The sequence below is a fragment of the Vidua chalybeata genome, chromosome 27 (assembly GCF_026979565.1).
Source record: "Vidua chalybeata isolate OUT-0048 chromosome 27, bVidCha1 merged haplotype, whole genome shotgun sequence".
NCBI classification, from domain to species: Eukaryota; Metazoa; Chordata; class Aves; order Passeriformes; family Viduidae; genus Vidua; species Vidua chalybeata.
This window is the reverse complement of record NC_071556.1, coordinates 2,117,501-2,129,962: the sequence shown is the minus strand read 5'-3', so window position 1 is coordinate 2,129,962 and position 12,462 is coordinate 2,117,501. Positions and strand designations below refer to the sequence as shown.

At 48.9% G+C, this 12,462-nt stretch overlaps 1 protein-coding gene across 5 annotated transcripts in view; it reads left to right on the top strand.

The window, feature by feature from the left end:
* The first annotated feature begins 6,382 nt into the window (after window positions 1–6,382).
* The window catches only part of LOC128800583 (tyrosine-protein kinase ZAP-70), a 15,795-nt gene continuing 9,715 nt past the window's right edge, over window positions 6,383–12,462 (top strand). For all 5 annotated transcript variants that reach the window (XM_053965895.1, XM_053965890.1, XM_053965891.1 and 2 more), the window contains exons 1-3: window positions 6,383–6,784; window positions 10,079–10,239; window positions 10,981–11,119. In XM_053965895.1, coding sequence (XP_053821870.1) covers window positions 6,383–6,784; window positions 10,079–10,239; window positions 10,981–11,119 — 702 coding nt within the window. The remainder of the gene's footprint in view (window positions 6,785–10,078; window positions 10,240–10,980; window positions 11,120–12,462) is intronic.

Here is a 12,462-nt window from a genome sequence, read left to right as displayed (position 1 = left end):
GGGGTGGAGGGACACTGAGCTCCCCAGGACCAGCTTTTCCCTGGTCCTGCCACTGCCAGGAGCCTTCCCACATCACCAGGTCCCTGCATGGGCCTTGCCAGTGTTGTGGAATTCAATATTTTTCCTTCTGAAAAGGACTGGGGATTGTCCCTGGGGCCAAACGGCTCCCACATTTCACTTCAGAGGGGGAGGAGGAGATCACGGAGGATTTCTTCATGGAAAAGGTTGGCAAGCACTGGAACGGGCTGCCCTGGGAAGCAGTGAAACACCTTGGAGGTGTTCAAGAAACAGCTGGACATGGCACTCAGTGCTGGGGTTTAGGTGTTGGGTCAAAGGTTGGATTTAACCTTGGTCTTTTCCACCCTTGGTGATTTTTTATGGAGCATTTCTGCATCCAGCAGCGCTGGGGCACTGAGGACTTGTTCAAGGCCAGCACGAGCAGACCAGGTCCTCGGTGGGAATCAGGGAGGTTTTCCTGTGGATTTACTGTAAACTCACCCGTTTTGGGCTGCTGTGAGTCAGTGAGCTCTCTGAGCAGGGGAGCAGATCGTTATCTGCACACAGCCCGTGTTTCTGAGCACAAACACAGACGGGCTCTCACTCTCACAACTTCCACTCCCACACAGCTCAAGTGTTAATCAAGAGCTGAGCAGCTTTGGCTTTAATTAGCAGCCAGCAGGGAGGGCAGAACAGCAGCTCCAGCCAGGAATGTGAGTGCTCCTAAATGCTGGGAAGAGCTGCCATGGAGTGCATAAATAATTAAACATTAGTAATTAGAAGAACGCAGCCAGGTCAAGGCAAAGTGAAGTTTTTCAGGTTTTTTCTTTGAACTAAGGAACATTGCATTGGATCAAAGTTATTGTAAGTTAAATTAAAATTATTTCAAGTTTTCTGTTTTAAGATTTTAAAAATCTTATTTTTTAAGATTAAATTTTTATTAAAATCTTATTTTTTAAGATTAATTTTTTAAAGATTAAGATATTTAAGATTAAAAAAAAAAAAAAAAAACCAAAACCACCACCAACCCCAGGAATCCTCCAGGAACTCCTCAGTTCCTCCTCTTGCACAGTCCCAGCCAGTCTTGGGATGAACGATCTGCAAAGGCAACTTGGACACTGCAGGTATTTTCCAGCCTTTTTCTTATCTTCAACCACAAGTCAGAAACAAGAGAATGAAGTGCAGGGAAGGGATGGGGACAGGCAGGAGGTCCTTGGCTGTGCCCATCACCTCTGCAGCAAGCAGCAGCAGAACAAAGTGCATTTATTCTGGCATTAAATGCAGGTGGGTCCAGGCAAGGCACCACCAAAAGCAGCTTTGTGGCCATTTGGCATCAGGAGGGGACAAGGAGGCAGCAGAGGCTGGGGGAGCTCAGGGCAGAGCTGGTGCCCCACAGCCACCCCTGCCTCTGCCTGTGCTGCTGCTGCAGGATGGGCAGTCCCAAACCTGGTCCATTCCCTGTCCATCAGGAATGACCCCAGAACAATCCCAAACCTGGTCCATTCCCTGTCCATCAGGAATGACCCCAGAACAATCCCAAACCTGGTCCATTCCCTGTCCATCAGGAATGACCCCAGAACAATCCCAAACCTGGTCCATTCCCTGTCCATCAGGAATGACCCCAGAACAATCCCAAACCTGGTCCATTCCCTGTCCATCAGGAATGATCCTGGAGCAATCCCAAACCTGGGCTGTCCTCTATCCATTGGGAATGACCCCAGAACAATCCCAAATCCACCCTGTCCCCCTATCCCTCAGGAATGACCCCAAAACAATCCCAAACCTGTTCCATTCCCTGTCCATCAGGAATGACCTTGGAGCAATCCCAAATCTGGGCTGTTCCCTGTCCATCAGAAATGACCCCAGAACAACCCCAAACCCTGGGCTGTTCCCCTGCCCATCAGCAATCCCAAATCCAGCCTGTGCCCCTGCCCATCAGGAGCCCACTCTGGAGCAATCCAAACGTGATCCATCCCCGTTCCCATCAGAACCCACCCCAGAGCCTCTCCACAGGACAGCCCAGCCCTGGGGGCAGCAGAAGGAACCCCGGGAGCAGTTCAGAGCCCCCAGGGCCCATCCCAGGCTGAATTCCTCTCTCAGCCATCCCCAGGCACATTTTCCTGGCATTTCCTCTGAGCTGCCTCTCCTCCCCTTCCCCAGTTAACCTCCATTGAGGGAATTGTTAAAACCACCCCACACTGGCAACACAAACCACCCCAAACGACACCACCCCCAAAGGACAGAAGCCCCCCCAGATCCCCCTTTTTACCTCTCCAGGCTGCTTCCCCATCACAATTCCCATCCTTCAGCCCTTCCCCCCCCGCTCCCCTCCAGGCAGGTCCCTGCTCCACCCCAGACTGTCCCAACCACCCTATTGTGGCTGTGTTATCAGGGATTATTTGTGGTGTGTGGGATTATTGCTGCCAGGACAAGGAGATGTGGTCCTAACAGGATGCTGAACCTTGCCAGTGCTGCCTCCAGTTTCACCAGTACAACCCCCTGCTCTCGGGAGCTGGTCTGGATTTGCACCAAGTGCTGTTCTGGGAAATTATAAAATCAAACCAGTTCCTGTTGGTTCATGTCTGATCTGAGTAAAAACGAGTGGCCAGCTATAAATAGATCTGATTGAGTGACATCTCCAGGGCTTCCTGCCTGCCTTTCCTGTGGCGTGGGGCACACATTCAACTGATTTCACGTGGCAGTTGTTTTTTTGGGTGCATCTTCACGTCATCACACCGACTTGCCAACGTGGCCATCACCAGAGGAGCCCTGGGCTTCCAGCCCTGCTCCCTGTGCCCAACCTGTGGGACCACCCAGCACCTGCAGCCCCAGGGACACAGATTAAACTGGAAAAATGAGGTCCTGTTAATTGAAATAAATAATGGTGGAGGGTCCCTTGCACAGGTTCTTTCAGGTGTTGCTCCATGAAATTGGTTCTCATTTTTGGCTGCATTTGGCAGTGTGGGAGAACAAAGTTGAAGGAGATTTGTGCAGGTCTGTTGAGGTTGTTCAGGGTTGCTCAGGTCCGTGCAGAGGTGGTGCCAAGGAACAGGGTTTGGAACAGGAACTAGAGGAGACCCTGAGCTGGTGTGTGGGCAATAAAACCAGCCAGGACAAATATTTAAAACTAAGAGCTTTAGAGGAATTATAAATCTTCCTGTTCCAATCTGCTCTCAGGCTTCAGGGGGTGACTTTCCCTCGTGTCTCAGGACTGGGAAGGTTTTTCTCAGCAGAGTAATTTCCTACCAGGGTTGATCTGTGGCAGCAAGGCTTGGGTGGCACCACCTAACCCAACCTCTGAGCCCTGGGTTCCTCTCCTATCTCTGTGAGGGTTTCTTCAGTTCCAGCTCTGTGTTTGGAGAGGAAAAACAGCCTGTTTATAACATAGCACCCTGTGTGGGCAGCTGGAAATTCTGTGAGGGCTCACATGTCATCAATAACTTCTGCCCTCTCACTTTCACCTGGCTGAGCTACTGACAAAGGTGCTCCAGTTGCTGTGATGTTCTGCTCCTGGGCTTTCCAGAGAAGGGATTCAGCAGGTTTGGGTGCATGTGTCATGGCTGTTTGTCCCAGTGCAAAGCAGCAGCTCACAAAGGAGGCCATCGACGTCCCTGTGCCCTCTCAGTGTTTCCTGTTCCTCATGAATGTGACTCATGAACCTGATTGCAGCTAAACCCAAGAGCTGCAGTCCTCACTGCTCATCTCCTTCAGCCCATTTTCCTCTGAGTTGGGAGCAGGCTGAGCTTGGGCAGGGCTGGCAGCCAGCTGATCTCATGAGCTGAATCTGGGGAACCAGCTCTGGGAACCAGTCTGGGCTTTGATGTCTGGAGGCACCACAAGATTAGGATACTTTGCTTTGGTCCCAAGCACCAACCCCAGTTTGGGTTTGAGCCTCAGGGTGTTACCATTCACCTCCACATTCCACATTGGCAGCTGTGCCAAGACCCCACTTTGCTCCATTTGGTGAATTTGGTGACAGGGCCTTCACAATTTGGGCTGATTTGTGCTTGGGATGTTTTCTGCTGGTCTCTCACCCTGGCTGTGAACCACTGATGCTTCCTGTTGTGGTTTCCTGCCTTAGCTGAGATGCCTCCTCTCTGCTCTCCCTTCCTGTTCTCATCAGGGCCATTTCAGAGCTTCATGGGGACAACAAATAGGTAGAGGAGGCTCTGCTTGCCATAAATCCAGCTCCTGGCAGGCCTTTGCTGCCGAGGGCTGATCAGGGCAGGGTGCATGGGGCAGAACAGCTCCTCCTGAGCCCTTCCAACACAGAGATCCAGCCAAGCCCTTGCCAGCTCCAGTGATGCCAGGGGATGGCAGGAGGGCCCTGTGCTGCTGGGAGGGATGAACCGGGCTGGCATGAGCCAGAGCAGGGCTGGCCACCAGGGCAGGGCTGACCACATGCCCAGGCACCGCTCTGGCCACTGCCTGGGAGCAGAGGCCACAGCAGTGGGCTCAGCCCATGGGGAAGCAACTTCTCCCACCATGTCCAGAAGAGTCAAATTGGGAAGAATCAGGGCAAATACCCAGAGTGCTGCCCCAAAATCTGGTGTTTCTTTGCTCCTCACAAGAGTGACGCGTTTGCAGGAGGCGCAGGAGGGGAAAATCTCTCTGATCTTTTTGGGGTCATCGTGTGCGCAGGAGCAACCCCAAAGTTCAGGCCCCAGGGCACAAATGAGACCCTTTGGTCACGATAATGTTTCCACTGATTACAGCAAACTGGGCTCTGTCAACACCCTCTGTGTGGGATTTTAGATGATTCAAGATAGAGATAGAAGCCTTGTAAAGAGACGAGCCCTAAAGCTCTTTGGCACCAGGGGCCCTGCAGGGACTTGGTCAATGAAGGGCCCTCTCTGCCAAAGGGATCGGAGCATCAGGAACCAGCCAGAGCCAGGTATTGTAGGGGAAAAATTCCACAGATTGTTTAAAAAACAATTCAAGGAAGGTTTCTTCTTGTTCCTGCTGACTGATGGTTGATGTCTGCCCAGAAGCACTTGGGTTTCTCTCCTTTTGCTGTGCTTGGTGCAGTTGTTTATCTAAATGTTGTTTTAGATGTTTCATATCCACCTCGGGTTTTAATCTCAATGCACTGAAGGTTTTGGCCTTCTAGACCTCCATGGCAAAGCTCATTTATTCAGAGAGGCCAAAGAATTTCCTTTTATTGTGAACAAGGCTGGAGAGAAAATGGTAGGAAGTGAAGGCTAAAAACATCAGGATGGATTTAAGGAGCACATTTTTAATAGTGAAAGTAATCAAGGACTGGAGGAACTCACTGTAGGACTTGAAGCTTTCTCTCTTGCTTGGGATCTTTAAATCAGGTTCAGGTGGTTTCTCCGTTCTTTGGCATCTCTAAATCAAGATCGAGTGGATTCTCTGTTGCTTGGGATCTTTAAATCAAGATCAGGTGGATTTTTATTTGCACTTCCCAGCTCCAGTAAGGGCAGAATAGAGGGATGTGGGATGCTGTGAGTTTGAAACAACCCCACAGAGAGCCAGCAGGAGAACCTCTAGACACGGAAGTCTGAACCCAAATAAAACCATTTTGCAAAATGATGCTTCAGGGACCAATTTTCCCAGCCAGTGCCTTGTCGTGCAGGCGTTGTTCAGAACGCTGTCACCTTCCCGAAGAAGCGTCTTGAAAAAGACACCTCGGGGACACAGGCACGTCTGTGCTCACACTGGGTGATTCCAGCTCTTCTGCAACAATGAAGGAGAGACGGGGTTTTTGTGTGGGCTCCAAGGAGAACCGGAGACCCTTCACTGAGCTTTTCCCCCAAAGGAATCCAGGAACCAAGAGCCACTCATGCAGGGAAAAGCAGGGGTTTATATAAGGATCTTGAGGGGCGGGACAGAACACCAGGGCCAGTGGGATGAGGGCACAGGGGTGGTGTCACCAGATGACACAAGGAAAAACGATGCACCACAGCTTTGGTCACGATGAAGAGACTAATTTATTTTTTCTGACTCCAATCTTTTATAGTTCTCAAAAGGTGCCAGTGGATTGGAGGGCGAACGTGCCACCTCTCCAACGACACTGGACAAACTACCTGTACATCAAATTTCTCCACCTCTATCAAAGAATGCAAAACAATAGGTTGTTTACAGAAAGTTGTGTGGGAAAGTTCTCTACAAGAATGTAAACTCAGAAGGCTTTAGAAAACTCATGATAATCAGGGCGACAGGGTGGAGCAAGGGGAAAGGGCCAATGGGATACATGGAATCTGCATGTCGCAGCAAGGCATGCTGGGAGAAGCCTTTTTCCTCACCCTACCAAGGGTGGGTATAGCTTGAGGGGTTTTCCCTCCAGGGGAGGGTTATCAACTTCTTCCCTGTTGGCCCAGCAGCCTCCACAGTGCGTGAGCCACCGCGGTGAGCGAAGGGGGAGATGCCGGATGCCGCCGCCCACCTGCCCTTCTACTACGGCAGCATCGCGCGCTCGGAGGCCGAGGAGCACCTGAAGCTGGGCGGGATGGCGGACGGGCTGTTCCTGCTGCGGCAGTGCCTGCGCAGCCTGGGCGGCTACGTGCTGTCCATGGTGTGCGACCTGCAGTTCTACCACTACCCCATCGAGCGCCAGCTCAACGGCACCTACGCCATCCTGGGGGGCAAGGCGCACTGCGGCCCCGAGGAGCTCTGCGAGTTCTACTCCAAGGATGCCGACGGGCTCTGCTGCCCCCTGCGCAAGCCCTGCAACCGCCCCAGCGGGGTGGAGCCCCAGCCCGGCGTCTTCGACAGCATGAGGGACAACATGGTGCGGGAATACGTGCGGCAGACGTGGAAACTGGAGGTACTGGGGCTTTCCAGGGGTGGGGTGGTGTGGATTCTTTTTGTTTGCTTTTCTTTTGTTTTTTTGCTGCTCTTTATTTTTGCCAGGGTCAGGATTAATTGTGCAAGACAGTATTTCTTGTTTGGACTTAGATGTTTATTAGTTCTTATCTATGTTTCAGTCTCACAAACCCTGCGTTCTGCAGCACTTCACTCCAACAAGCTAAAAAATGGAGCCCCATCTCTCTCTCTACAAGGCCTTTTAAGGATAAACTGTCCAATTTAGAAACGACACCTAATTTATTTTTACTTTTAACCTGTGGCCCAAAATGTGGACTTTTTAATCCAATTACACAAAACCACCCAAACCCATGGAGAAGAAGGTGAAGAAGAAGGACCAGCCTCCACCATAAAACCTCCATCTTGCTTTACATATGTTACTATATTCTAAAACCCAAGTTTCCCACCCTGTGATATTCCACACTTCTATTCAAACTCCACACCCACAATCCCAGTTCTATCATTCAATTTTGGAAGCCTTCTCCACTGCCTCAGGTCAAATGCAGTGTTCTCCTGGGGATCAGTGCCTGTCAGCACAGAAAGTCTGAAATTCTCAGCAGCCAGGGTTCCAACAGGGTGGAAAGCTGTGACCCCTCTGGCACTGTCGTGTCCTGTTTGTAGCACAGCAGAGTAAGGTTCCTCTCCTTGGAGGGTGCTGGTGCTGTGAAGAGTCTGAATCCTGCTCTTTCCCAGTTTCTTCTCCACACACTGGTCTAAACATCTTCCCAAGCCTTCAGAGCCATCCTTGGAACAGCTGGAGCTCACTTTGCTGGCCTTCCCCCAAGTGTTCTTCTCCTCTGCAGCCCATGGGATGCTCCCTTAGACCAAAGCACTGATCCCAAAAGCCAACAACCCATCCCAAACCCCAACAAACCCATCCCAAACCACAACAAACCCATCCCAAACGCCAACAAACCCATCCCAGAACTAAACCAACTCATCCCAAGACCCAATCACTCACCCCAAGACCCAATGACTCATCCCAGAACTAAAAAACCCATCCCAAACGCCAACAAACCCATCCCAGAACTAAACAAACCCATCCCAAATGCCAACAAACCTATCCCAGAACTAAACAAACCTGTCCCAAAACCCAACAAACCCATCCCAAACTAAACAAACCCATCCCAAAACCCAACCACGGAGCTCCAGAGGCACATAAAGACATGACTCCCATGCCATGGTTGTGTCCCTGGCGCTGCTGGCAGCAGATTCTCCATCCCAATCCTGGGATTGGCTCAGTTGGTCAGAGCATGGTGCTAATAATGCCAAGGTTTTGGGTTCCATCCCCATGTGGGCCCATTTACTTAATAATTGGACTTGATGTTCCTTGTGGGTCCCTTCCAACTCAGAATATTCTGTGATTTCTGGCAATATCTCTCCATATGTGAGGCACCTGTGCCTCCAAACATTGTGCTGAAGATGAAATGAAAACAGATTTAGGCTTCTGCTCTGGTCTTTTCCACCCTTTGGAGTGGAATTTTTGCCTCTCTGGAGGGTTTAGTTTTTTTTATTTGCCATTGAAGGCTTTACCCATGAGACGAGGGAAGGGGCACTGGATCAGGTCTGTGTGCTATTTAAATTTAAAAATAGCCACAAACAGGTTCCTGCATTTTATTGCAGACTGGAATTTCTACAATATATGCATAAATCAAAACTCTAAATGGTCCCACTGACAGCCATGGACTTCATTTCTTTCTGCCAGCTGCCACCTTGGCTCCTCAGACACTTCCAGGGGTCATTTTGTTGTTTCCTCGGAAGGGGCTGCCCGGGGAGGTTTGGAGTCCCCATCTCTGGAGGTGTCCAAGGAAGGCCTGGACGTGGCTGGGCTGGGGACAAGGTGGGGTTGGGGCTCAGCTTGGCCTCGATGACCTTGGAGGTCTTTACCAACCTAAATCATTCTGGGATTCTATATTTTCTTTTAAGTCCTTGGAGAAATACGGCTCAGGCAGTCTCCTTATGGAGCCTTTCTAAATTTGGCCTATTTACACCAAACGTGTTTGACAGAATGAGGTATTTTATAGGGTGAACGAGGTGTTCTATAGGGTTTCTATAGCCGAATGAGGTGTTCTGTGCTAAAATGAGGTATTTAGTAGCAGAATTCTCTCCCAGAACGGGGGATTCTGTAGGCTTTCCCCCAGAGCAGATCTGTGGCCACCTGCAGATAGCACAAAGGACATCGCCACCTCCTGGCAAAGGGACTGTAAGGGTTTAACACCGGCGTGAGCCCGGGGAGAGGAACTCAGGGTCCCTCCCCCGTGATTGCCAGACTGCACCGACCTCACCAAGTCCTGGTGCCTGTGGGTGGTGAGCAGCCAGGAGGGCACGGGCACCGGAAAGGTTGTGCTCTCAAGAAAATCATGGAGTGATGGAATATCTTGAGCTGGAAGGGACCCTCAGGGATCATCAGCCCAGCCCTGTCCCTGCACAGCCACCCCACCAAGCCCACCCTGAGCATCCCTGAGAGCACTGGCCAAACGCTCCTGGAGCTCTGGCAGCCTCGGGGCCGGGACCATTCCCTGGGGAGCCTGGGCAGTGCCAGCAGCCTCGGGGGGAAGAACCTTTCCCTGAGCTCCATGCCAAGCCCTGGCACAGCTCCAGCCCTTCCTGGCCTCCTGTCCCTGGCCCAGAGCAGAGCTCAGCCCCTGCCCCTCTGCCTCCCCTCGGGAGGAGCTGCAGCCCCCGAGGAGCCTCCCCTCAGTCTCCTGTGCTGCAGCTGAACGAGCCAAGTGCCCTCAGCCGCTCCTCAGCCCCTTCCCCAGCTCCGTGTCCCTCCTTGGGACACTCTCCAACAGCTTTGGGTCCTTCTGACCTTGTGGTGCCCAAAGTGCCCCCAGCACTGGAGGTGAGGCTGCCCCAGTGCAGAGCAGAGTGGGACAATCCCTCCCTGGGCCTGGTGCCCCCAGGACAGGGTGGCTCTTTGGGCTGCCAGGACACAGATTCAACTTGCCATTGACCAGGAACACGAGGCTGAATGACACCCCACAAGCTCAGCATTAAGATTCCCCACATAAACATGGTGCCTGCTCTCTTCCCTCCCCAAAGTCAAAGGACTTCAGCTGGATTTAAAGGATTAGGTCAGTTGAGATAAGCCAGGAATTCTGCTCTGCAGCAGAACAGGATTCAGCCGCTGTTGGGTCTGGATTCATTACGAGACGTTCCGAGTTTCCTGGGCCATGTGCCCCAAACGAGCTGTGCTGAAGCCATCAGCAGAGCAGCAGGATGGCAGCAGGTCTCTTCTCCTGCTCTTTCCCAGGGGGATGCCCTGGAACAGGCCATCATCAGCCAGGCTCCCCAGGTGGAGAAGCTGGTGGCCACCACAGCCCACGAGAGGATGCCCTGGTACCACGGCAATATCAGCCGCGAGGAAGCGGAACGGAGGCTCTACTCGGGGGCACAGCCTGATGGGAAATTCCTGTGAGTATCCAAACCCCTGGAGGATGCTGGCATCCCTGGATTTTGGACCATTTCCCACCCCCACTGCCCTGCTGGTACTGGCTTCATGTGACAGACAAGGTGCAGCGGAATTTTCTCAGAGTGGTTAGAGTCATTTCAAAGCCCCAAATCTGTTCTTCCTCACACGGGGCACCACTATGTGGATTCTTTGTGGGGTTTTTTCTCTTAAGGTTGAGGTAGCAGGTACTGGATCAGGTCTGTTATATATAATGTAATGTAATGTAATGTAATGTAATGTAATGTAATGTAATGTAATGTAATGTAATATAATATAATATAATATAATATAATATAATATAATATAATAATTATTCATATTATAATATATTATAATAAATATATTATAATATATAATATACAATACATAATACATAATACATAATACACAATATATACTATATTTATATTATATTATATTATATTATATTATATTATATTATATTATATTATATATTAAAATATATAACTTAATTCTATATGTTTATATAATATATAATTTAATAATATATTTATATTACATCTCTATTATATATACTTATATGTGTAGCTATAAAATTTTATATATAATATCTATAATTTTATGCAGGAATGCAGGGACACCTCTCCACGAACACGTGCCCACTCACCACTGGCACTGACAATCCTCAGAATAAAACCAAGAGCTGCTTTTAATCATTTATGAATCATTTTCCTTCCTGCCAGGCTGAGGGAAAAGAAGGAGAACCGTGCCTATGCCCTGTCCCTCGTCTATGGCAAGACCGTGTATCACTACCGGGTGGATCACGACAAATCTGGGAAATATTCCATTCCTGAGGGCACCAAATTCGACACACTCTGGCAGGTACCAAAAAATTGAGGCACCTTTTCCTTGCTTTGAAGCGTTACCAAGTCCCTCAAAATCATCAGGATAAATAAACCTCTCTATCATCATCTTTTTAGTCTCAGGGAGTCAGGAATTATTTTATTCCTGGCCAGGGTTTGTGTGCATGGCTGACAAAATTCTGGCCTCCACACAGACCCTGATCTAAAACTTTGTTACTTAATTGTACATTTATATTGATTTAAAATTATATAAAATATAAACATATATATATTATTTATAGATACAGATTTATTGTATTTATTTATATATTTTATATATAATTTATCTATAAATATATATTTATATTATAGAAAATATATTTATACAAAATTATTTTATTGATTATACTTATTTACACAGAAAAATAAATTAATGTTCATTGGTTCTAAATGACATCATAACACCATGGTTGTGGTTTGATCCCCATCACTTAATAATTAATAATCATCACCATTGATCCTCAGGGGTCCCTTCCTACTCAGAATATTCCATGATTCTGTGCTAATTCTCTTTCATTAATTAGTGTTCTCTCCTCTATTGGTTATTAATTTCTCTCTTTTTCTAATTAGACTGTGTTTTTAATCTTTTTAGTCTTTTTTTTTTCTCTAGCAGGGACTCTCCAATGCTTAAACTGAATCTTTTTTTAGTCTCTTCTTTTGCTTCTGGTTTCTCCAAAGCCTCCTTGTGGTCCATAAATTCTGCATTCCAGATGTCCAGCCTCAATCCATCTTCCTCTCCCAGGCTTTGTTCATTGGAGTACATCAGAGTCAGTTTATCAAAACTTAAAATTCCCGTAATTTTCCTCAGCTGTGCTCCTGCAAAAGTAGCTCATGACAACTTTGTGCCATGCTGGCTGAGAGTAATTGAAGAATAACACACTATTTATTATTAATACATAGATTGGTTGGGATTAATTAATTAAAACAAGTCATTTAAGAGTTAAACCATTAACTAAAATTATCCAAGGAGTGGATGCCAGAGCTTCCTCCTGGCTAGGGCTGGCTGAGGGACAACAACCCCATTTTGCTGAATTTTCTGAATTCCCAGGGCTGTTTTCACTCGGAATTTTATTGAAAACAAAGATTTTGGGGCATTTTTATGGCGACAGAACCGTGCCAGGCTCCCGACTGCAGCTGAAATCTGAGCCAGGCAGGAGGGGAAGGGAAAGCCTGGTGTCCCTGGGCTGGGCTGGGTGTCCCCAGGCTGAGTGCTGTCCCCTCTGTGCTGGATCCATCCAAAACTGCCTGGGATCCACGGAACCCCCGCAGTTGCTCTGGGAAAGGATTTGCTTTCTCTCAGGATTTATCCCACACATCAGGGCC